This window comes from Larimichthys crocea, chromosome XI (assembly GCF_000972845.2).
Source record: "Larimichthys crocea isolate SSNF chromosome XI, L_crocea_2.0, whole genome shotgun sequence".
NCBI lineage: Eukaryota > Metazoa > Chordata > Actinopteri > Sciaenidae > Larimichthys > Larimichthys crocea.
The window spans coordinates 6,415,446-6,436,217 of record NC_040021.1 but is presented as its reverse complement, the minus strand read 5'-3'; the positions used below and the strand labels follow the sequence as shown (position 1 = coordinate 6,436,217).

At 41.1% G+C, this 20,772-nt stretch overlaps 5 protein-coding genes across 6 annotated transcripts in view; 4 read left to right on the top strand and 1 right to left on the bottom strand.

Moving 5' to 3' along the window:
* Nucleotides 1–5,474: 5,474 nt before the first annotated feature.
* Nucleotides 5,475–9,133, top strand: actc1a (actin alpha cardiac muscle 1a). The gene is made up of 8 exons (XM_019261657.2): nt 5,475–5,597; nt 7,138–7,291; nt 7,386–7,514; nt 7,603–7,798; nt 7,886–8,047; nt 8,165–8,356; nt 8,572–8,753; nt 8,856–9,133. Exons 2-8 carry the CDS (start codon nt 7,163–7,165, stop codon nt 8,997–8,999), a joined length of 1,134 nt encoding a protein of 377 aa, XP_019117202.1. The 5' UTR covers nt 5,475–5,597; nt 7,138–7,162; the 3' UTR covers nt 9,000–9,133.
* Nucleotides 9,134–9,737: 604 nt separating this feature from the next.
* Nucleotides 9,738–12,405, top strand: LOC104931733 (rho GTPase-activating protein 11B). The gene is made up of 8 exons (XM_010746811.3): nt 9,738–10,040; nt 10,124–10,220; nt 10,347–10,603; nt 10,927–11,078; nt 11,176–11,277; nt 11,358–11,531; nt 11,610–11,691; nt 12,041–12,405. Exons 1-8 carry the CDS (start codon nt 9,865–9,867, stop codon nt 12,159–12,161), a joined length of 1,161 nt encoding a protein of 386 aa, XP_010745113.2. The 5' UTR covers nt 9,738–9,864; the 3' UTR covers nt 12,162–12,405.
* Nucleotides 12,406–13,630: 1,225 nt separating this feature from the next.
* Nucleotides 13,631–17,380, top strand: scg5 (secretogranin V). Its single transcript, XM_010746810.3, has 6 exons — nt 13,631–13,726; nt 14,111–14,336; nt 15,058–15,207; nt 15,331–15,443; nt 16,130–16,183; nt 16,430–17,380. Exons 2-6 carry the CDS (start codon nt 14,120–14,122, stop codon nt 16,556–16,558), a joined length of 663 nt encoding a protein of 220 aa, XP_010745112.1. The 5' UTR covers nt 13,631–13,726; nt 14,111–14,119; the 3' UTR covers nt 16,559–17,380.
* Nucleotides 17,381–17,513: 133 nt separating this feature from the next.
* On the top strand, nt 17,514–18,356 carry grem1a (gremlin 1a, DAN family BMP antagonist). The gene is made up of 2 exons (XM_010746809.3): nt 17,514–17,595; nt 17,733–18,356. Exon 2 carries the CDS (start codon nt 17,741–17,743, stop codon nt 18,278–18,280), a length of 540 nt encoding a protein of 179 aa, XP_010745111.1. The 5' UTR covers nt 17,514–17,595; nt 17,733–17,740; the 3' UTR covers nt 18,281–18,356.
* Nucleotides 18,357–18,964: 608 nt separating this feature from the next.
* fmn1 (formin 1) overlaps nt 18,965–20,772 on the bottom strand; it is a 29,071-nt gene continuing 27,263 nt past the window's right edge. For both annotated transcript variants that reach the window (XM_027283853.1, XM_019261618.2), the window contains 4 exons: nt 20,278–20,329; nt 19,840–19,989; nt 19,358–19,439; nt 18,965–19,190 (listed from right to left, as the gene is read on the bottom strand). In XM_027283853.1, coding sequence (XP_027139654.1) covers nt 19,146–19,190; nt 19,358–19,439; nt 19,840–19,989; nt 20,278–20,329 — 329 coding nt within the window. In that variant the 3' untranslated portion in view covers nt 18,965–19,145. The remainder of the gene's footprint in view (nt 19,191–19,357; nt 19,440–19,839; nt 19,990–20,277; nt 20,330–20,772) is intronic.

The following is a 20,772-nucleotide window of genomic DNA, read 5'->3' as shown; positions in this document are numbered from 1 at the left end:
ATACAATTTAAACATAATGAGCCTAAACATACTGGAATACCAATTTCTCTACCTTAACAACTTAAGTTTACTGGTAAGGGTACATGGATTAATGCAATTACACTGATAACCTGGGCGTTAATTGTTTTTTGCTGTACTCAATGGCCACCATAGTTTCCCATTCATGAAAGGCAGGAGGGGGTTAGTCTGCAACCAACACACCACTAGGTGCCACTAAATCCTACACATTGATGAATTGTGAATTCACATGTATTCACCATTTGTGCCTATGCATACATGATAAATACACATCTTTTTTCTAAATAAATGATTGAAAATTAGTCCAAACATTTCCAAATACAAAATGCCTAAGGGGCTGATTTGAAGGAACACAAACGTGTTAAAGTAATGATGAAATGTTTCTTAGTAAATTATTATTGTTATTAAACAGAATACACATGCACTTAGGTGACTGGTCAGTTTTTTGTCCTGTTCCAAGACATGAACGTCATGAATAACTCAAATTATGATGATTGAAACACCTTAGTAGTTGCATAAATTAACATATTGAATAATGTGTTAATAATAATAACTAATAATCTAAATAGTTTCCCCCCTGGGATTATTAAAGTATTTTTTTATTCTGATTCTGATATTGTTCTTGCATTAAGTCATGCACGAGATACTGTTATCTGTGACAAGACACTGTGCCATCTTCATTGTCGGTGTAGTTGTACAGTGAGATAGATGAATGTGATGTGTGGTGTAAAAATGCCTTGAGAGGTCAGAAGACTAGAAAGGCACTGTATAAGCACAGCCCATTGTCATTGTGTAAATAAGTGTAAATAATTCTACGATACACTTTGGTACATTAAATTGTGCTTTCATTTCCAGACTGGACTGTCACAGTTTTTAATTTTAGTTCTTTCATGCTGTTGTAGCACCCATAAGGGAGCCATGTTGCCATTGATAAAATATTATTCCAAGAGAAACTTTAGGATTTTAGGGTTACATTTACATCCTGTTTATATTGATATATCCACTTAGTGCTATGCTATAAGGACTTATATAACATTATATAAGTGTGCTCTGTGTTACCATTTTCACATGGTGTTACTATAGTATTTAGTGCAGCCCACACACACACCTGTGGGCCAGTAGATCCCCTCATGGACCAGGACAATGGAGCGCTGACATGGAAACTTTCAAAGCACCCCATATATTTATAGAGCTGACATTATCTGAGAAACTGCTGGCAGTGCTTGATGGTGTCTGCTCCACACAGGTCTCGGCACTCAGTAAAACACACCCTGTCATACATTCAGAGCGCAGTGATACTGAAGGGAACTGCTCCATGGATGATTGGTCGTCTCTGGCCATGTATAGTAAACCTCTAAGCCGACTGGTGCATGTCCTGTAGTTCCTGAAATATCACGGGATGCTGAAAGGTGAAGTAAAGGAATTTGAATAGCACATTTGTCAACACCAAGAATTATGTCTGTCCACCAGATAGTACAAGTTTATTTTTAAGTTGTAAAATGTTCCCATCTGTATTTTTTAATATCCAAATTTAAGGGATCCTTATCAAAAATGTTTGCTTTTGCAATTTGTCTGCAATTTTACTGTTTTTGTTCCACTCTCGTTGATTTCGGTTGCAACAGTTTGCAGACGCAGTTTAGACCAAAGAGAAAGAGAGATAATATTGACCAGAATGGATGATAATGTTTCTCTATAACTTTTGGATGTGATTGCTTACTTGCCATATCAACTTAAAATATGATTGTTATGGAATTTTTCTATCCTTAGGTTACACGGGGTCACGTGTGGGCCTTGAGGTCCTCGGCAGTAGTAGTTGTTTGGCTTTGCTTGAGAACAGTAGATCCCAGCCTATCTCAACACTCTGGTGACCAGGGTCGAAGGAACTGAACGTTGCCTTCCTAGACATAATAGATAGCAGATAAACAGACAACAGACTGTGCTGACAGTAACACAAACCTGGGTAAACACATTCTTTTTGACTAATTCTGGGCGTATAGTATTTGTGGTGTTATCTGTAGGCGTTTAAAATCTGACCACCAGCATGAGTTTGGGAGAATGTGAGACCGACCCGAAAAAATCAGTTATTCCTGATTGTATCAGAAAATATCTGGCTTGTCAAATATCAACATTGAAATTGGTCTCAAATTCATGGAGTAGTCCTGAAAAAACGCTGTCTGCTGTCACATTTCTACATATCCTTTCTCACCCTTGTATATAATGATTTAGACTCACAAAATAGCCGCTGACGTGATTGTTCTGATTAACATGTCAACAAGCGTGCAGTTTGTCAAACACCAGCGAGCCATCAGCTGTTTACAGCAGGCATGTGGCACATTACAAGAACGGCTGTTGGTGCCAAGGACAGCACGGCGTGTTCATTGTCGCTGTCGCTGTTTATGAACTGTACTCAACTGTAGTATGTTTGGTAATTATAATAAAAAAAACATGACAATCAGTAATCGGGCAATTAGTTAGCTGAATGAATGAAACATATTTTTCCTTAGACAAAGAGACGTGACCACAAATCTCCGATTCTGGCTTCCTTACAATGGCTACCTGTTACTTATAGAATTGATTTTAAGATTTTATTACTTGCCCCAAGTTATCCTCGTGTGCATCATTCTTGTTGCTCTGAAGGTGTGCTGTGGTATCTGGCACAAATACATGAGTAGCAGATCCTTTAGGTCCTGTAAGTTGTGAGATGGGGCCTCCATGGATCAAATCCCACAGCTGCTCAACTGGATTGAGATCTGGGCAATGCGGAGGTCAAGTCAATGCCTTGAACTTGTGTTGTGTTGCTCAAACTATTCTGCTTTGTTGCAGGGTGTGTTATCTTGTTGAAAAAGGTCACTGCCATCAGGGGAGTACAGTTTCCATGAAAGGGCGCACATGATCTGCAACAATGCTTAGGTAAGGTACATCAACGTGAATGGCAGGATTCAAGGTTTTTTCAGAGCCTTTGCATTCAAGGATCCAAGACTATAGAATGAGCTGCCTGAGGAGATCAGGGCTGCACAAACTTGAAACTGAATACTGTGACATTGTATGACCAATGATAAACAAACCCACTGTCTAAACGGGACTGACTGTTAAAAAGCAATTGTTGCTAACAGCTGCTGAAGTGTGTGCATATGTGTGTGTTAGAGGAGGTGGGGGGTGAAATGCAGAGGGGGCAGCTGTCAAGACAGACAAACCGTGTGCTTCCTACATGCCCTTATAAGGACGAATGTCCCTCAAAACTATGAGCCGTTTAAGGCACAATCTGCTTCATCCTGATACAGACCTGGTGATAAAGACAGGCCAAAAAGTGCTTCGTTGACAAAACGCAGCACCGGTTTCATCCAAAAACTAACGTGAGGTCTCTGCATCTTACTTTTTTTTCATCAAGTACTGTACTTAAAGGTCCAGTGTGTAAGATTTAAGGGGCTTTATTCACAGAATACGGGCAGGAACCGAACATAATATACACAACTATGTTTTCATTAGTGTATAATCACCTGAAAATAACAAGAATCAGTATGTTTTTGTTACCTTAAAATGAGACTTTTATATCTAGAGAAAGTCTGCCATGTTAAACCATCAAGTTTCTACTGTAGCCCAGAATGGACAAACTAAATACCGGCTCTAAATACGTCTTTTCACATTTATTTCGTGGCCAACCTATTTTCTCATTGAAGCTCTGAAGACGAGGTTGAAGGGAGGGGCTTGCAAACAGTAACTACACCACAACATGCGACTAAATCCTACACCTTTCTTTTGTACATTACTGAGGTATTTTACTTGAATATTTCCATCCCATTCGACTTCATACTTGTACACCACTGCAGTGTTACTTTACAGATTAAAATGGGTTAGGGTTAGGGTTACTTCTTACTACTCCTGTTGAGTTATGTTATGACCACACAAAATCCATGTGTAGTAAGTAAAACTTCAATACAGGATTCGTACATGCCTTTATTTCTTGCAGTTACTCAAACTCAGCAATACTTTTCTTCACAGTATTTCTCTGTAGTTGAACTGATCGCACATATTTTTAGGTAATGTCATCGCCACCGGAAGTACACAAAGACCTCAATTTAAATTACCTACACTGACAATCATTACGTCCGTTACGCTCTACAAATGCCCTATATTGTCTTATTGCTTGTTGCGTTGTTGTATGTTGTATCCGCTCTTTAGATAATTGATTTGTGAACATTGTAGAGCTGAAACAAGTTGATTAATTGATTGTTCAATCAATGGAAAAATGACTGAGCAACTATTTCAATAATTCATTGATAAATAAATAATTTCAGCAGTTTTTTTTCTTTCTGACTCTAGTTCCAGATACAAGATTGTGATGAAAATTGGATCATTGCGTCATGTGATTTTTACATGACCCTCATTATAAGACATAAAACCTTTAAAGGCTGTGATGATTCTCCAAGAAATTCTTCCAATACTTTGTGACAGTTCATCATTTGGCAAAGAAACATGACTAAGGTCTTATTATGTAAAAGCCTGGAATAGAAATAGACAAGTAGGTTAGTAGCGTCTACAAGGTACATTACAGCACATGGCTACAAATGGAATATTTCAAAGTGTTGATGGTGTCGGGGGGGTATTTACATTCTTATTGCCCTCAGAGTGGCCTGACAGGGCTGTGGGGGCAGTGCGGGGTGACGAATAAGGAGCCTGAGCTCTCGCCGCAGACTGTGGCAACATGCAGCCACTGGCACCTGTTACACTCCATTCCCCTAAAAGGAGACACGGGAGCCAATCAGAGCTCAGAGCCGCCGCTCGGTGCTGCCTGCACAGGCCATCCCGGGGATCTGTCGTCTGTTGGAGGTCTGGATCTCCCTCCACCACCCTCTCTTACAATATTGCCTCTCAGCTGTCTGGTGTGTTTTTGGCTTCCCTCCCTCTTCACACATGCCACGACACTGGCAGACTGTCACAGGAAGGTCCCCTTAGACGGCTCCTTAACCACACTGCTCAGACAAGATCTCAGATTACCATCACACCCACATCCCCATTGCCCTGTTTGAGTTTAGTCATATTAACACATCCTTTGGGACCTGAAGGGCAGCTCCACAGAGTATGAGTGGAAGAAACATGCTGCTATGCATGAGCCAGGAATATGAATGTACAGTATCAAGCTGATAATATTGTGTCTGTCACAAAGGGTGTAAAATACAATGACAATACAGAATTCTAATGTACAAACTATATATATTTGTCTCCAATGTGCATAATGATATTTAAGGATACACTGAGGATACACTAAGGATAGTCACACTGAAATTATTACCCAACATCCAGGCTAAAATCTGCATGAAACTATCCACTACTCCTTACTTTTGTCCATTGCCTTTAATCTCCAAGGCAACGTCTCTCCACTTTGGTGGCGTCCCTGACACAGGATCCATTTTACTCAACCATTTTGCCAGGCATCACTTAATTTGGGCTTGTGTGAACTCCTGAGCCCGCCCACCAGCCCCCCAGCCTCCCAGCCTCATGATGCTTGCACATATTTAAGGACCCCCTTGCACTGTCGCCCTTTGTCCCAGTGGAAACTCCAGTCTTGTGGTTACAACTTGGTGAGTCCCCTTTTTTCCCGTTTTTATTTATTTATTTTCTTTTTGGACCATAGGGATCAGGGGGGATGAATAGGTGCTGCTGCTGTAGGACATATTTCTGGATTTTTTAATTTTTTTTTTTTACTTGCAGTTTAAAGATGCTTCTGTCTTTGTGTCTCATGTTTTGTTGATGGGAGGATGAGAGCTGAGCATAAGAGAGATGGAAGAAAGAGGGAGGGAAAGGGAAATTGGTGGTGATGAAGAAATCAGAAGGAGTTCATTCACTCTGCAGACTAGAACAGATTTTGACGTTTAGGATGCGAGGATGGGATACTTGTGGTGGAGTGGCAGGCATGAAGCTCTAAGTCAGATTAGATACAACCTGGAAAAAGACAGTTTAAATACCAAAGAGGACCAGATAACTCAGTGTGTTTCACAGAATAGTTTCATGGCAGGGATGAAAAATAGTATCTATAACATTGTGAGAAGCTAAAAACTTCAATCAAAGTCTAGTCTGTTTATCTTTAATTTCATTGAGGCTTTTCTGGTTAAATGAAAAAGTAGTTGAAGTAATGGAAGTCATTATTCTGGGTTATTAGTAGCTATTTAAATGCAAGATGGTACACTATGAAAACAGCTGAATCGTGTATCTAAAATCATTTTAAGTACTACTACCTTGGAATGATTGTTTAGTTGTACTTAAGTATAATGAATAAGATGTCCCTGCAAAGACGCGTATAAAAAATTGAGAAATATTGCCCCTATGTATTAGTCTTGTCTTGTAGGAAACCTCAAAGGTGGGACAGAAGGGAGGCATGTTTGATTTTCCAGGTATTTTCAGTAGTAACTTCATAGTTGGGTCATTCAGAGTTACGAAAAACAGTTCTGACAAAGTATCATTGTCTTTGTGCAGACTTTCATGAAAATGTTACACAGAATGCCATAAGACAGTTCAAACTGAACCTACTGATGCTGGTTTGAATGGGGAAGCTTGTATGAAGTAGAGGATGCTCCCCACTTGGGATGTAGACTGTGGTCAGAGATCCTTGGAAGGATTAGAGCACATGGTCTGGCTCTAAACACAGGGGTGCACTATGGTGGCGACAGCTGAGGAGAGACCCAGGCCACTTGTCAAAAGACACACCAGCCTCAGCTGTTAACTGGCTCTGGCTTAACGATGAGATACGGAGGAGGGGGAGGGTGACAAGGCTGGTCCCCGAGGCTGAAAATAGACCTATGAGTGTGCATGGGGGGGTCGAGCCATGTCCTGTTTTGGTTTTTCAGGCAGCTGTGAGACTCAGAGAGGAGATTAGAGCCCTCAGAGGTGTCTTCATACTGAACATGGTGCTACATTGTCTCTCAGATTTGCATGGTTTTGTCTGGTAATGATCTCCCACTTAGACTTTAAAAGGAAATAGTAGACACAAATGTGGTAGGTTGACTTAAGTACAAATGAAACTTTAAGAACCTTGAAAAAAGCAAATCATTTTCAGTGTTTTGATGTAAATAAAGTATCACATGCTAATGTTCTGCCTGTGTTTCCATCGTCTGTCTCGTATAGAAGGCCAGCCCAAAAAAGACCAAACATGTGTGACGACGATGAGACCACCGCCCTTGTGTGCGACAACGGCTCCGGCCTGGTCAAGGCTGGGTTTGCCGGTGATGATGCTCCCCGTGCTGTCTTCCCATCCATTGTTGGACGCCCCCGTCACCAGGTAGGCAGACTAAAAAGGGCCACGAGTTTCTGAAGGACTTCTGAAAGATGAATCTTGTTCCTGAGATGCTGAGATGTGTTTGCTTTGTTCTCAGGGTGTGATGGTGGGTATGGGTCAGAAGGACAGCTATGTGGGAGATGAGGCCCAGAGCAAGAGAGGTATCCTGACTCTGAAGTACCCCATCGAGCATGGTATCATCACCAACTGGGACGACATGGAGAAGGTGAGATTATATTAATGATCGGAGCCATTCCACATCTACTATAAGAAGTCAGTCCCCTAACTTTTACACCCCTGTTCCTGTTAAACAGATCTGGCACCACACCTTCTACAATGAGCTCCGTGTGGCCCCAGAAGAGCACCCCACCCTGCTGACTGAGGCCCCCCTCAACCCCAAGGCCAACAGAGAGAAGATGACCCAGATCATGTTTGAGACCTTCAATGTCCCTGCCATGTATGTGGCCATTCAGGCTGTCCTGTCCCTGTACGCCTCCGGTCGTACCACCGGTGAGTCTCTACCAAGGACTTAAACTCCTTAACTGAGCAGCATCTCAAATCAATGAGCACACTGACCAACTGCTTCTTTCTGGACAGGTATTGTGCTGGACTCTGGTGATGGTGTGACCCACAACGTCCCCATCTATGAAGGTTATGCTCTGCCCCACGCCATCATGCGTCTGGATCTGGCCGGTCGCGACTTGACTGACTACCTGATGAAGATCCTGACCGAGCGTGGCTACTCATTCGTCACCACTGGTGAGACGGCCCCAACAGCTAACTGGAAAAAATGGGATCTTTATCTGAAGCAAGACTATTTATTTTGTTGAACAGTGGCCAGTGTCTAAACTAAACTGTGACATTTCTTCCCGCCAGCTGAGCGTGAGATCGTGCGTGACATCAAGGAGAAGCTGTGCTACGTTGCTCTGGACTTTGAGAACGAGATGGCCACCGCTGCCTCCTCTTCCTCTCTGGAGAAGAGCTACGAGCTGCCCGACGGTCAGGTCATCACCATCGGCAATGAGCGTTTCCGCTGCCCCGAGACTCTGTTCCAGCCTTCCTTCATCGGTGAGTCATGACAGCTGAACCAACTCTCAGCAGCTACGGTTACTCTGTGTGAGCGCCACACATTCTGCAAGTCATAGTTAAATTGGATTATGTTTCATGTGAATGGACTTGAAACAGTTCATGTGAGTTTACGCCACCTAGTGGCCAATGAGAGATTTTTATTTCCTTTTCAAAGACTCAAATGAACACTCACCTTTCTCCTCTTACCTGTCCAGGTATGGAGTCTGCTGGTATCCATGAGACTGCTTACAACAGCATCATGAAGTGCGACATTGATATCCGTAAGGACCTGTACGCCAACAATGTGCTCTCTGGTGGTACCACCATGTACCCTGGTATTGCTGACCGTATGCAGAAGGAGATCACCGCCCTGGCCCCCAGCACCATGAAGATCAAGGTGAGCCCTAACAGACCAGCACTAACTGATTAAATCCAGTTGACTGCATGTATTAAAAATGTTCCCGTACCAACTTCTGCTCCTCCTCTCCCCTCCCTGCAGATCATCGCTCCCCCCGAGAGGAAATACTCCGTCTGGATCGGCGGCTCCATCCTGGCCTCCCTGTCCACCTTCCAGCAGATGTGGATCAGCAAGCAGGAGTACGATGAGGCTGGCCCCTCCATCGTCCACAGGAAGTGCTTCTAAATCTCCAGCCTTGTCCAGCCAACAACCCCACATCAACTGCACCAGACCTCCTCCTTCCATATCTGTATTTCTACTGTTCCTTTTGCTGTATATACATGTACCGTTGTAATAAAAATAGTAGCTTTTAACAGTAACAGGCGTGTTGGAGCCTCAATATACATGTGGAAAACACTGAACATATATATCTGTTGATTCAGCTTTGGTGACGCCTCCCTCTGACAAGTGCTGCTTGACCCTGTAAGAAATCTCTCTCTTCTACATGAACCTCACAACTAGAAGAAAACAACCACTCTAATTAAATCATATAATTACAAAGTAAATTGTAAATTGCTCCTCTTCCCGGTGGTCCATAACACCTGTGGTACAAACACCAACACTACCCTAGTGGTCTGAGTCGGAGCACACTGTCCTGGCTACAGATCAGTGTTCCAGATCATATTAAATCTAATATGTTATGGCAGAAAAGTTAATGTTGCTTTAAATCAAATTTAGAATCACCAGATTTGAAGATTTGTACTTTCACTGGACATGAGGGGCATGAAAAATTGTTAAAGTTTAAAAAACACAATATTTGCCTTTAATTTGGATAAAATTAAATACTCAAAGAAGTTACATATACCTCAACTCTGTACTTAAATACAACACTTGAGTAAATCTAGAGATGAAAGTTATATTCAAGTTGAAAGCTCATATGTACCACTGTCTTCATATCACCTGAACACAACACCTTGCCTTCACTTCCTTGTCACCTGTGGCACAGGTGATATGGATGAGCAGTGATTTCACAGAGTGAGTAGCAAAGATTATGGTGTCGCAGTGAAAGGCTGTTGAACTGTGTAGTTTTTGGACATCTCTCAGTGAAATCATGAAGTTCACAGATGGTAACGTGATCCGGTTTCACCTTCAAATCCTTTATGGGATAACTGTGAGGAGCTTTGAGAAGAAGAAGGAGAGGCTGTTCATCGGTGGGGCAAAGATCTTTGGTGTTCCTCTGGAGAACTTACCAAGGAGATACATCCCTGAGTTTGGACTGGTGCCCTGGTGAGTAGGAGTAGCAGGATTAGGAAGTTTATGATATAATCCAGGATTTAAAAAAGTCAAAGATTTAACATGTTGTGTCTCAGCTTTTTGGTCGATGCTTGTTCATTTCTTCTGGAGCGTGTCGGGACTGTAGGCCTGTTCAGAAAACCAGGCTCTCTTCCTCGCATTAAGACCCTCAGGGTAAGACTTTAACCTTTTTGTGGTCTATCTTCTTGAGAAATGGCGCCATCTTGTGTCAGATGTGTGAATAAACATGCAAGCATCACCCAGTGATTCTGACAAGATACAATTTCTTGTCTGTTTCAGGCCAAGCTGAACCGTGGTGAGGGATGTTTGTCCACAGCCTTACCCTACGACGTGGCAACTCTCATCAAACAGTTTTGCAGGGAGCTTCCAGAGCCTTTGTTTCCCTCTGAGCTCCATGCAGCACTGCTCAAGGCCCAGGCGATGTCCAACCTGAAGGACAGGACTTCAGCCCTGCAGCTGCTGTCCTGTTTGCTACCTGCCAGAAACTCCTCCTGTCTGCATTACCTGTTTGACTTCCTCTCCAAAGTCTCCCAAAGGTTTGATTCTGTTGACGACGGGAAATTCAAACCTAGCAGACAAAGAATGCTCAGAGCACATGGAAATACTTCAGTCACAGCAGTTTGAACTGGAGTAGATGACCAGTATAAACAGCTAAACTTGATTTAATCTTGGTAAATGAGCTGCAGCTAGCTGTGAATAACTTTTATGTACAATGCCAAAAATCACAAGTTTAGCTTTACAATCTCTGCAACACACATTGCAGGCCCTCCGACAATGTGTTGGGTGGAGAACAAACCTCTGTATGTGGCTCTATAAACTTTCATGATAAATAACGATTTCTTTTCATGTGTTCTATCAGATGTACTGAAAACTTGATGACCACCTCCAACCTCGCTACAGTGTTCACTCCGTGTCTTTTACCGCCTCCTAACAAGGCAGAGATGTCTGAAGCGCGACTTGAGCTCAGAGTTTTGGTCCTACGCACCTTCATTGAAAATCCTCACTTATTCGGTAATAACCCAATCGTCTTGTCTTGAAATTATAACTTTAAAGTGTATTTGTGCAGACTGCATATCTAAAACATTCACATCTCCACTACATTCGCTAGGTGTGGTCCCTAAAGCTGTCATGGACAGTATGGAGTTCCTGATGAATTTCCACTTTATGAAAGACACAAAGAGAGGACACAGGAAAAGACACAGCTTCAGAGGTAAATAAAATGGAAGCCATTTAACTAACTTAAAGCCTTCCATGTGCATTTTTTATTTCACTTCTTTCAAATACTCAAAGTAATGCAGTCTGTGAAGACGGTGCCCTGGATTCAAGGGAGGCCAAAGGTCAGACCTCCAGCCCCCAAGGAGGAGCAAGGATCCACCTCAGGAGGCATAAAGACCCTCAGGAGAAGCCTTGGACTGGAGACTTTCCCCAACGTCCAGCTGTTTAGGACCTGTATGCCTTGTGCAGGTGAACATGACATAAAGAAACAGGCGGTAATGAATGGGAATTGATGCAGAATGTAATGATATTAAAATTATTTTATAGACCAAGGATCCAAACCTGCAATGGCTTTGATGGACAGCCCTCCAAAAGAGGCATGCAAGACTCCGCAAGAGAGACTGAAAAGGTGAATTATGAAAGTATTAATCTGACAGGACATTACTTTACAGTGTCAACCCAGTTAGACAGCAGGGAAATGTGAAATCTGGCATTGTTTCTTGTTAGAACTAATTTAAAGAGACTTCATTATATATTAAATACAGAGAATAATATAGCATCACACCAAAGTTGCTCTTTAAATAGTTTTAGAGAAACTTGGGTAAAAAAACAAAATAATGAACTTTACAAGTAACTTATTCTGAACCTGTGTAGTACCGACAGTTTTTCAGTGACTTTGTGTTTTAAAAACTGCATAATTCCAAATCTAATACACATAATCTGATGCTTCTTATTTGGTTTTTGTTCTTCGTTCACAGAGATCTGCATTTGGGTCATTTCTCGAGGTTCACCCGAGGTCCACATGAAGGCAGCTCTCCTGTGCTCACCGGTGTCGGGAAACTGCAGCTCACACCTTGGAGAAGACGTATTTCACTATAATATATTAAATATTAAACTGTGACGTGGTTTAGTCCATGTTACTGAAGCTTTTTTTTTAGGTTGTGATCTGTGATAGACCAGTTTGTATTTCTATGGTGGTTTGGTGTTTTAATTCACGTTTTAACGCTCTACATTTTTAATGAATTTATGTATTTGATTATTTATTTCACATCAAGACTGGTGTATGGAAGTTCAACCGTACTTTTATATCAAGTGAATAAATGTTTTTTTTCTCATATCTACACATATTGTACTTATAGCTGTTACATGGTTGTGGTAAATATAACACCTTCCATATCGGTTATCTTTGGTATCTGTGAAGGTTCTCAGTCGTCCCGGTCATCTTTCTTTAAGAAGAGATAAATCTGGGGCGATGTTGTAGATCCCTGAAGACGTTTCACCTCTCATCTAAGAGACTTCTTCAGTTCTGACTGACTGATGGGGAAACTCAGGTATTTAGCATAGGTAGGAAAAAATGTTTCCACTTGGTTTGTTCCTGTCGTTTGAGTTAATGTTATCTGAGCTCCGGTGAGTTACATGAGGCCGAGTGTGTTGCTGTTGTTGTTGTTGTTGTTTAGTCAGAGGCAGCGTTATAGGTTTGGGATTCCTCCTCCATGGAGGAACACATCCACTCTCAAGCCACCTGTCGTCCCCTCTAATGCGAACATTATTGGCACTATAAGAGTGTCCCTTGTCTCTAAGGTGTAGTTCTGGTTAATGATTCCACCACTAGGTCAGTCAGAACTGAAGAAGCCTCTTGGATGAGAGGTAAACGTCTTCACGGATCTGCAACCAAGTTCATTTTCCCCAGATTTTAACTCTTGTCAAACTATTATCTTTAATGCAAACAAAAGATTCAAACTCAACTTCAGGATTCTACATTGAAACATTTTTAAAGCACATACCTGCAGAAGATTAGAAACAACCTGCTCTAGACCACACTAATATACGGATATAGATTTCGACAGGTTTATTGCATATCGTGGATGTACTGATTGTAAAGTTGAATGGACGAGGGTTGCAGGATGGAGGAGTTTGAAGATGGACTGGTGTCAAACGTTGATGGGATAACAGCAGGGTCTTTTCTCTCACACATTGACGCTGTGTTGATTGTGTACACTGTGTTATCTCAGCGCATTGCTGCTAAGCCACCTGCACAAATAACTGGCACAATTTAACAGCCAATGAGAAGGGAGGATTTTTTTGGTCTCTTAGCAACTGCATCTCAACCGTGAAGTGAGGCGGATCGCATCCTGCAGGGTTTCATAATGGCACAGCTATAATGACAACGGAAATAATGTTTTCACCCTTCAGAATAAAGTAGGAGAAGGCGAAGTGTTTGTTTTTAGTACAAGAAGACAATTTAAAATCTACGTTTATGTTACTTTAACTTTAATCAGAATGAATTTAGGGAAAATTTGGCGTGAAACAGATTTAAAATCATCTTTTTAATCAATTTTGTAAGGTAAGCTTTTATTTTGAAAACCGAAAATACACTTTTTTTATTGTGGTGAGCTTCACAGAGGTCTCGCACAGCAGGCAGGTCCACCATCAGCGCGGATACGGTAAGAAAACACAGATGCTCATTTTCTGGATCATTTTTGACCATTTTATGCAATAAAATCCCATTTAATCAAATTAATGTGACCTTATACACATTTTATTATAAATGATGTTTTTTTCTGTTTCATAGACATGTCATGTAGGCTATTTATAGACTATTTACATCGGCCTTGTGTCTATTTACACAGTGAGTGGCGCACTGAGGCTTTATTCCATTAACACATCATGTATTTTTACTGTTTCTAATAACAGCTGACTGTAAAACATCCTATAAAATCTTAAATATCTAATAACCTGTCGTGTCTAACAGGATCATACAGCTGTGTTTGCACACTCCTCTTCATCTATTGTGTTTTTTTTCCCCCCCTCCCCTCTCCTCCCCGCAGATTACAGAAATGGGCTCGGCTGTGCGGTTATCGATGCTCGGCCTCTTCCTGTGCCTGCAGCTCGGCAGAGCTCCAGCTCGCAGCCCCCGCACGGCGGATCAGGTGTCTGAGGCCGACATCCAGCGGCTCCTGCACGGCGTCATGGAGCAGCTAGGCATCGCTCGGCCCAGGGTGGAGTATCCCGCACATCAGGCCACCAACATTGTCGGTCCTCAGAGCATACAGGGTATGTTGGGTGGATTTAAAGTGTTTGACATGTTGGTGAGACGAAGAAAGATATTTTAGCCCCCCCAAAAAATCATGTGAGGAGATCACTGTTCACATATAATACACAGCTGCCTGATGCCACCATGTGCTGAAGTGATGAGTCTTATCTTACTGTTCTGCCACATCACAGAGGGTCAAGCACCTGTCCTGAGGTCACTGTAGGGACAGTGTTAAATCTTAGGTACTTATAGTTATAGACATAGAGTAGTAGTAGTAGCACTATTCTAAGGGTGTGTATATAGAGACGAGCCAGAGAGGACAGCTTCTTCAGAAAATGATAATATAAGATTCAGTTCTGCGGTCTTAATTATTCAGCCAAATATGTTTTAAATGATTGTTTTGTCTCTCAAATGGTAAATAGTGAAAATGCACATCAGTTAACCAGAGCCTTCTTAGAATGACTTGTTTTATCCGACTGTCCAACTATCTAATTTGTGCTTAAAAAATGGTGAAATGGATGAATAGCAGACTCACTGATCATTATTCAAATGCTGAATGTGAGTATTATCATTTCTTTGGGGTTACATTGTAAAGGATGAGAGCTAGTGTTGTTGTAACATGGAAAACACTCTTATGTAACATTTACATAATTGTAAACGCTTCACTGATGCCTGTACTTTGTTCTAGCTGGTGGTACTGTTCTTTCTGTGGTGACCGCAGTGTTTGTTTTTCTCCACAAGGTGGTGCTCACGAGGGGCTGCAGCATCTAGGCCCCTTTGGAAACATCCCCAACATTGTGGCCGAGCTGACAGGTGACAACGTTCCCAAAGACTTCAGTGATGACCACGGATACCCAGACCCTCCAAACCCCTGTCCCCTGGGAAAGACCGGTAAAAACCCTGAGCACAAAATCAGAGAAAATGTTACTGCCAATTGTTTCTGATCTATGAATCCAATCAAACAATCCTAATCAACACGTTTTCTCTGTCTGCGCCGGCTCACCACATTCACAGCAGCTGATGGCTGTTTGGAAAACGCTCCAGACACGGCCGAGTTCAGCCGAGAGTTTCAGAAACACCAGCACCTATTTGACCCAGAGCACGACTACCCAGCCCTGGCAAAGTGGGTGAGTACAAAGCAGGACTGGAACTGATTATTTTTTTTAATCATAGGTCGATCAAATGGAGGAAAAAATGTTCCTTACAAGTTCCCAGTTGCTTTGTATTGTCCAAACAACAGTCCACATATATTTAGATTACAGTAAGGAAAGCAGCAAATCATATTTTAACCAACAACTGTTTAAATGACTCAGAATATTAGTAACATGCACAAATACTTCATCAATAAGCATCTCTGAGACACAATATGAGGCACGTATGCAGGGATAACAGATGAAGTTCAAACCAAGGTTCAAGGTTTATATTTAAAAGAAATACGATGTAAGTATGAGTAAGACTGTCGTCGGGTGTTGAGGTGAAGCAGTGTGATAAGAATTTAATCTAGTTTCAGTCTCTTTCATCTTGTCCTCTCTGGATGTTGGGAACAAGCAGCCCAGCAGTCACAGCTTTGGGTTCTCATGCTGGCGACAGCACGAAGCATGAAAAACAAAATGAAGACAAGACTTTTACCATTTACAAGATCAAACAAAACTTGTATCTTGGTTGGTCTGGCCTGAAGAAATCACCCCTTCTGAAGGCATTCAGGCAATTTGTTGACTGTAATTTAAGAACAAAGAGACTGGCCATAAAGAAACGGATACATGATTTAATGTCTGAAAACTGTTTTTTTTTTTGTGTGTGTGTTCTCTTTCAGAACAAGGAGCTTTTGTACCAAAAACTGAAGGGAGGACCAAAAAGAAGAAAAAGGGTATAGTGTTTGTTGTCTTTTTCCTCTTCCTTTGTAGTATTATGTCTGAGAAACCACATCACCATTACTGAGATGTACCCCTGAAGGGAGCGATGTACTCTTAAACTCGCTGCTTTAGATGTGACGGGATATTTTCTTTGCAGGATAAATCTGACGTGACACATTTTGTTGTGTATGGTCATATATTAAGTCTTCATCTACACATTTGCAGTGTAATAATTCATATTTTTATCTGTCTCCCTGCAGAGCGTGAACCCGTATTTGATGGGCCAGAGGCTGGACAACGTGGTCGCCAAAAAATCTGTTCCTCACTTCTCAGAGGAAGAGGAGGAAGAGGCACCGACCGTCTCTGCTGCCAGCAAATCCACAACCTAAACTCCTGAGCCTGCAGCACTCACTGTAATATTAAAGTACACTGTCAGATAAAAGTTTTTAACACAACGTATTAAAGCATTTTTGGTTAACGAGCAAAGGAAATGTGACTTCAGTGTAATTCCTTTCCACTGTATTGTTGATTTTAGCCGGTCTTGTTCACTAATTAGGCGCAACGTATCTTTTTAAATAAAACAAATTTCAATTCATGACTGAGAAAATGCTGAATCTGAAGCCAAAGCTTCATCAACAGCGAACAGGTTGGACTTTGTGTTGAGATTTCTTTTGATAGTTTCTGTTTTGGAATTTAACCTTAAAGCTCAAAAATCAAACTGTTTCTAGTCTGCAGTCAGTCAAAAGTCTCATTACCTGAGATTGATCCATTTAACCCAAAAATGCTAAAATATGAAGAATTGACTGGCAGTGTACAGTATATCTACAACTGTATTATAATAAGAAGTTGTATAGAGATATATTGATTTGAAGGGATGTCGAATGAGAGTTATTAATCATGACTGTACAGATCAATTTACTCTGAAGTTTTGAAATTTAATTTTTGTATGTCTTGATATAACCCGTTAATCACCTCCGTGTCTTGAAGATTGGATATTCTTGGAAGTGAAATTATAAATAGCTTAAAGTAGCTTTGCTTTGTCTCTTCACTGTAGCATGGCGACTATTGTACATCTGATAATCTATACACCATACTGCGGTAATCTGAGTCTCTACAGGCAGCACTAAAGCCGTCTTGGGTCACTTCATCTTGACAAAAATTTGTTGTGTTATGTTTTTGTTCTGTGAAGTCAAATAAACGATTTATCTGCATTGACAAAGGTTGGAGTTTTTTTTTTCTCTTTCAGACAGATAAAGTGAGGATCAGGGTGTTTTTTTTTTTGAGGGGGAGAGAGGGGCGTGTTCTGCTGAAGCTTAAGAGTTTAGGAAAGCCCTCAGTGTGTTATTCATAAAGCCACTACAGAGGAGGCAGGACCTGGAGAAGAAACTGTCTAACTGGATCAAGTTTTCTCGTGAGAGATTAAAAGGTAATTCAGCACATTAACTGCTTATTTAACTGGCACTGAGGTCCTTAATTGAATGTGTTTGGTGCGTAATGCGTGCGTAAAAGCTGTGCGTAAAACTCTCCATCGATGTCTGACTTTTGTGTTTTTTCCCCCTTCAGCTTTAGTGATGAAGACAACATCAGTGCTGATCTCTGCAGCAGTTTTGGTGCTGCTGCACAGCCCGTTGAGGAGTACAAATGCTGACACATTTCAAGGCGCTTTACCACACCCAAACAAGTATAACCCACACGATACGGATAGATGCCAACAACCCGCCATCACTGGACTAATTTCCCGCGGGGCAGGGCCTGTAACCTCAACTGACGAAGTGCTGGAGTCCAGTCAGGAGGCGTTGCACGTCACGGAGCGTCGGTACCTTCGACTGGACTGGTGCAAGACGCAGCCGCTCAAGCAGACCATCAACGAGGAAGGCTGTATGAGCCGCACCATCATCAACAGGTTTTGTTACGGACAGTGCAACTCCTTCTACATCCCGAGGCATAATTACCAGGACGGGGACGTCTTTCAGTCCTGCTCTGCCTGCAAACCCAAAACTTTCAGCACCGTCACTTACACCCTCTACTGCCCGGGTCAGACACCCAGCACCAGGAAGAAACGGATCCAGCGCGTAAAGCAGTGCCGCTGCACAACAATAGATTCGGATTAAACGCATCCAGGTCGATCATATGCACTTCAATTTGGAGCGAAAGTGCAGCTTTGCAAAAAAAAAAAAAAAAAAAAAATGCTTATAGGACACGTGAGAATAAAATGGGAAGGTGAGGACCTCCTTACCTGAACCTTTCGAGATTTACCACTATCTTTGTTAACAGACAATAATAATAATAATACGTGGTTGATTCAGGTTCCCTCTGAGATGAAATTTGCATTAATTACATTAATAATGTATCACACTGTCCAGCTATCTTGTAAATTATCAGTGCTTCCAAAAAGGTTTTTTGTGCGTGTGAAAATATTTGGAGGATTTATTGTTTGGAGATGCAGGGACTTGACAGCTGACACTGAGTGCCAGTGTGAGCATGTTTAAGCTTTAAGTCAGGCTGTAAGTGTTTATAATGTCATTATTATCATTATTATATTTGCTGCAGACATGCATCTTCAAAGCATGGTTGTATTGTTTCCACTGTGTGGGACGTAAAGCTGAAAACTTTCCCTTTTTTTTGTCTTTTTACAGCCTGCACTGCTAAATGCCACTTCATTTCATGTCTGTGTATGATATTTGTGTCATGTATTGTAAAGTTGCTTGTAAATAAAACAGTTTCCACGCTATGAAATCACATATTTTGTTCTGATCAGAGATTTTATTACAATTTGAGTAGAATCTATACACGGTTAAAGCTAACTCTAATGTCTACATATTGCACAAAATACATTTTTTTAGGTCGCAAATTATAAAACATAAAGCTGTCAGTTGATGAACGCGAGAACTCTTGAGTTCAACAAAGAAATATCGGTTTGGTCTCATGGCCCTGATCCAGTCTGATCCAGCTCGGTAAGGACGGTTGTGTGATCTCTCAAAGTGAAGACATGTTGGCTTCTTTCTGGCGCAGTCGCTCTTTCTGTTGGGAGCAAATCATGACTGAGTTGAGGACGGTGCAAGAACTTTTTACCAATTCAATCAAAGTATATATTGCACATTCAAGACCAAGTTTAGGAAACTGGTGGCGAACACACAGAGGAAATGTATCGAGAAGAAACTTGAATCGAAACTTGAATCGTGTCTTACCAGACTGTTAGGGTTGATCTTTCTGGTCTCCACCTTCTTCTCTGCCGTGATCCTCTTCACTGACAGCTGAGCCTCTTTTAATCTATAAAAAACATGTTAGGGTTCAAAGTTTTTAAGTTTGTTACAGTATAAATTCAAGTTTTCAGCCAGAAAAGTTGTCCAAGGTAGAGTAAACCATTAACTAGTGGCAGACGTTGTAGAAGTTAACACAGTAAATACATAAAATAAGTTCAATCAATCCATTTGTCATCTGCAATACTTCAGACGTTACTGACTGGACGTTTTCCAATTGATGAGTGACATTTCTTGCATTTAACAAATACACTGATCAGCCAAAGCTGGAGGACAACAAGTCAATCATGGATGTTTGTTTCAGGAGATTATCAATATTATTAGATTATGATCCCATCTGATTTTTCCATTTTGGGAACTAATTAAATTTCCTGTTTTTGGTAAACAGTTTCTAGAGGCACACCATGTACCTCTCTTTAGAGATGTTCTTGTTCTCCCTCTTCCACCTGGTCTTGAAGTCGGCACAAAACTCAAACCAGAGCATGAAGAAATGGCCGGCGGTCACGTCCTTCTCTCCCGTCTTGGGCTTCAGTCCAAAGTACAGACTCAAGTCTTGAAAACTAGACAGGAAGTTTAAAAAATGAATATTAAAAAACACAGTAAAACAAGATGCAGGTGTTAATATCCTCTTCTCTATACGCTTCTCTCTAACACGTTGCTAAAACAACATTCTAACTGTTCGTTTACTGTCAGGCTAATGTTGTTGGGTTGGTTGTTCTGTGTGTTACTTGTATTATTTTAGATAGTAAAATTAATGTCCATGCTCATATTATATCAGAAATATATCATAAATTACATGAAGGCTGGTATGATGTACAAAAAATGACAGCATCATTTGACTCTCTAACCTTTTTTGAACAGTCATCAGCTGATAGGAAGCTTCTGCGTGTTCTTTTCGTGCTGCAAAGAAACAGATAAGTAAACGTGTTAGTGTCCAGACTCCATCCAAAAGATCAGATCATTAAATAGTCATTGATATAATCGTAGGAACACAGTGATAATCTCTTGGTGCATGTTGATGAACATGTCAAATACAGGCAGTCAACCATCTCGGACAACGGAGCCATTATCTCAAAATAACAGGCACACTACTGTGTCTGATTTTATTTTATCCCATGTTTTATTTTACACCATTTTAAGAGGTAAAAAAATATTATTATAATTAGTATAAAATACTCTGTGTTTAAGATTGGCATTTTATTACATATTTTACATATATATTATATATTTTTTGCCATATAATTGACATGAAAATACAGTGAATAAATGCTGTATAAAATAAAGGTTTTACCATTAAATATGACTGTGCACTCTTTTGGGGAGGCAGCATGTGAAGTTTTGAT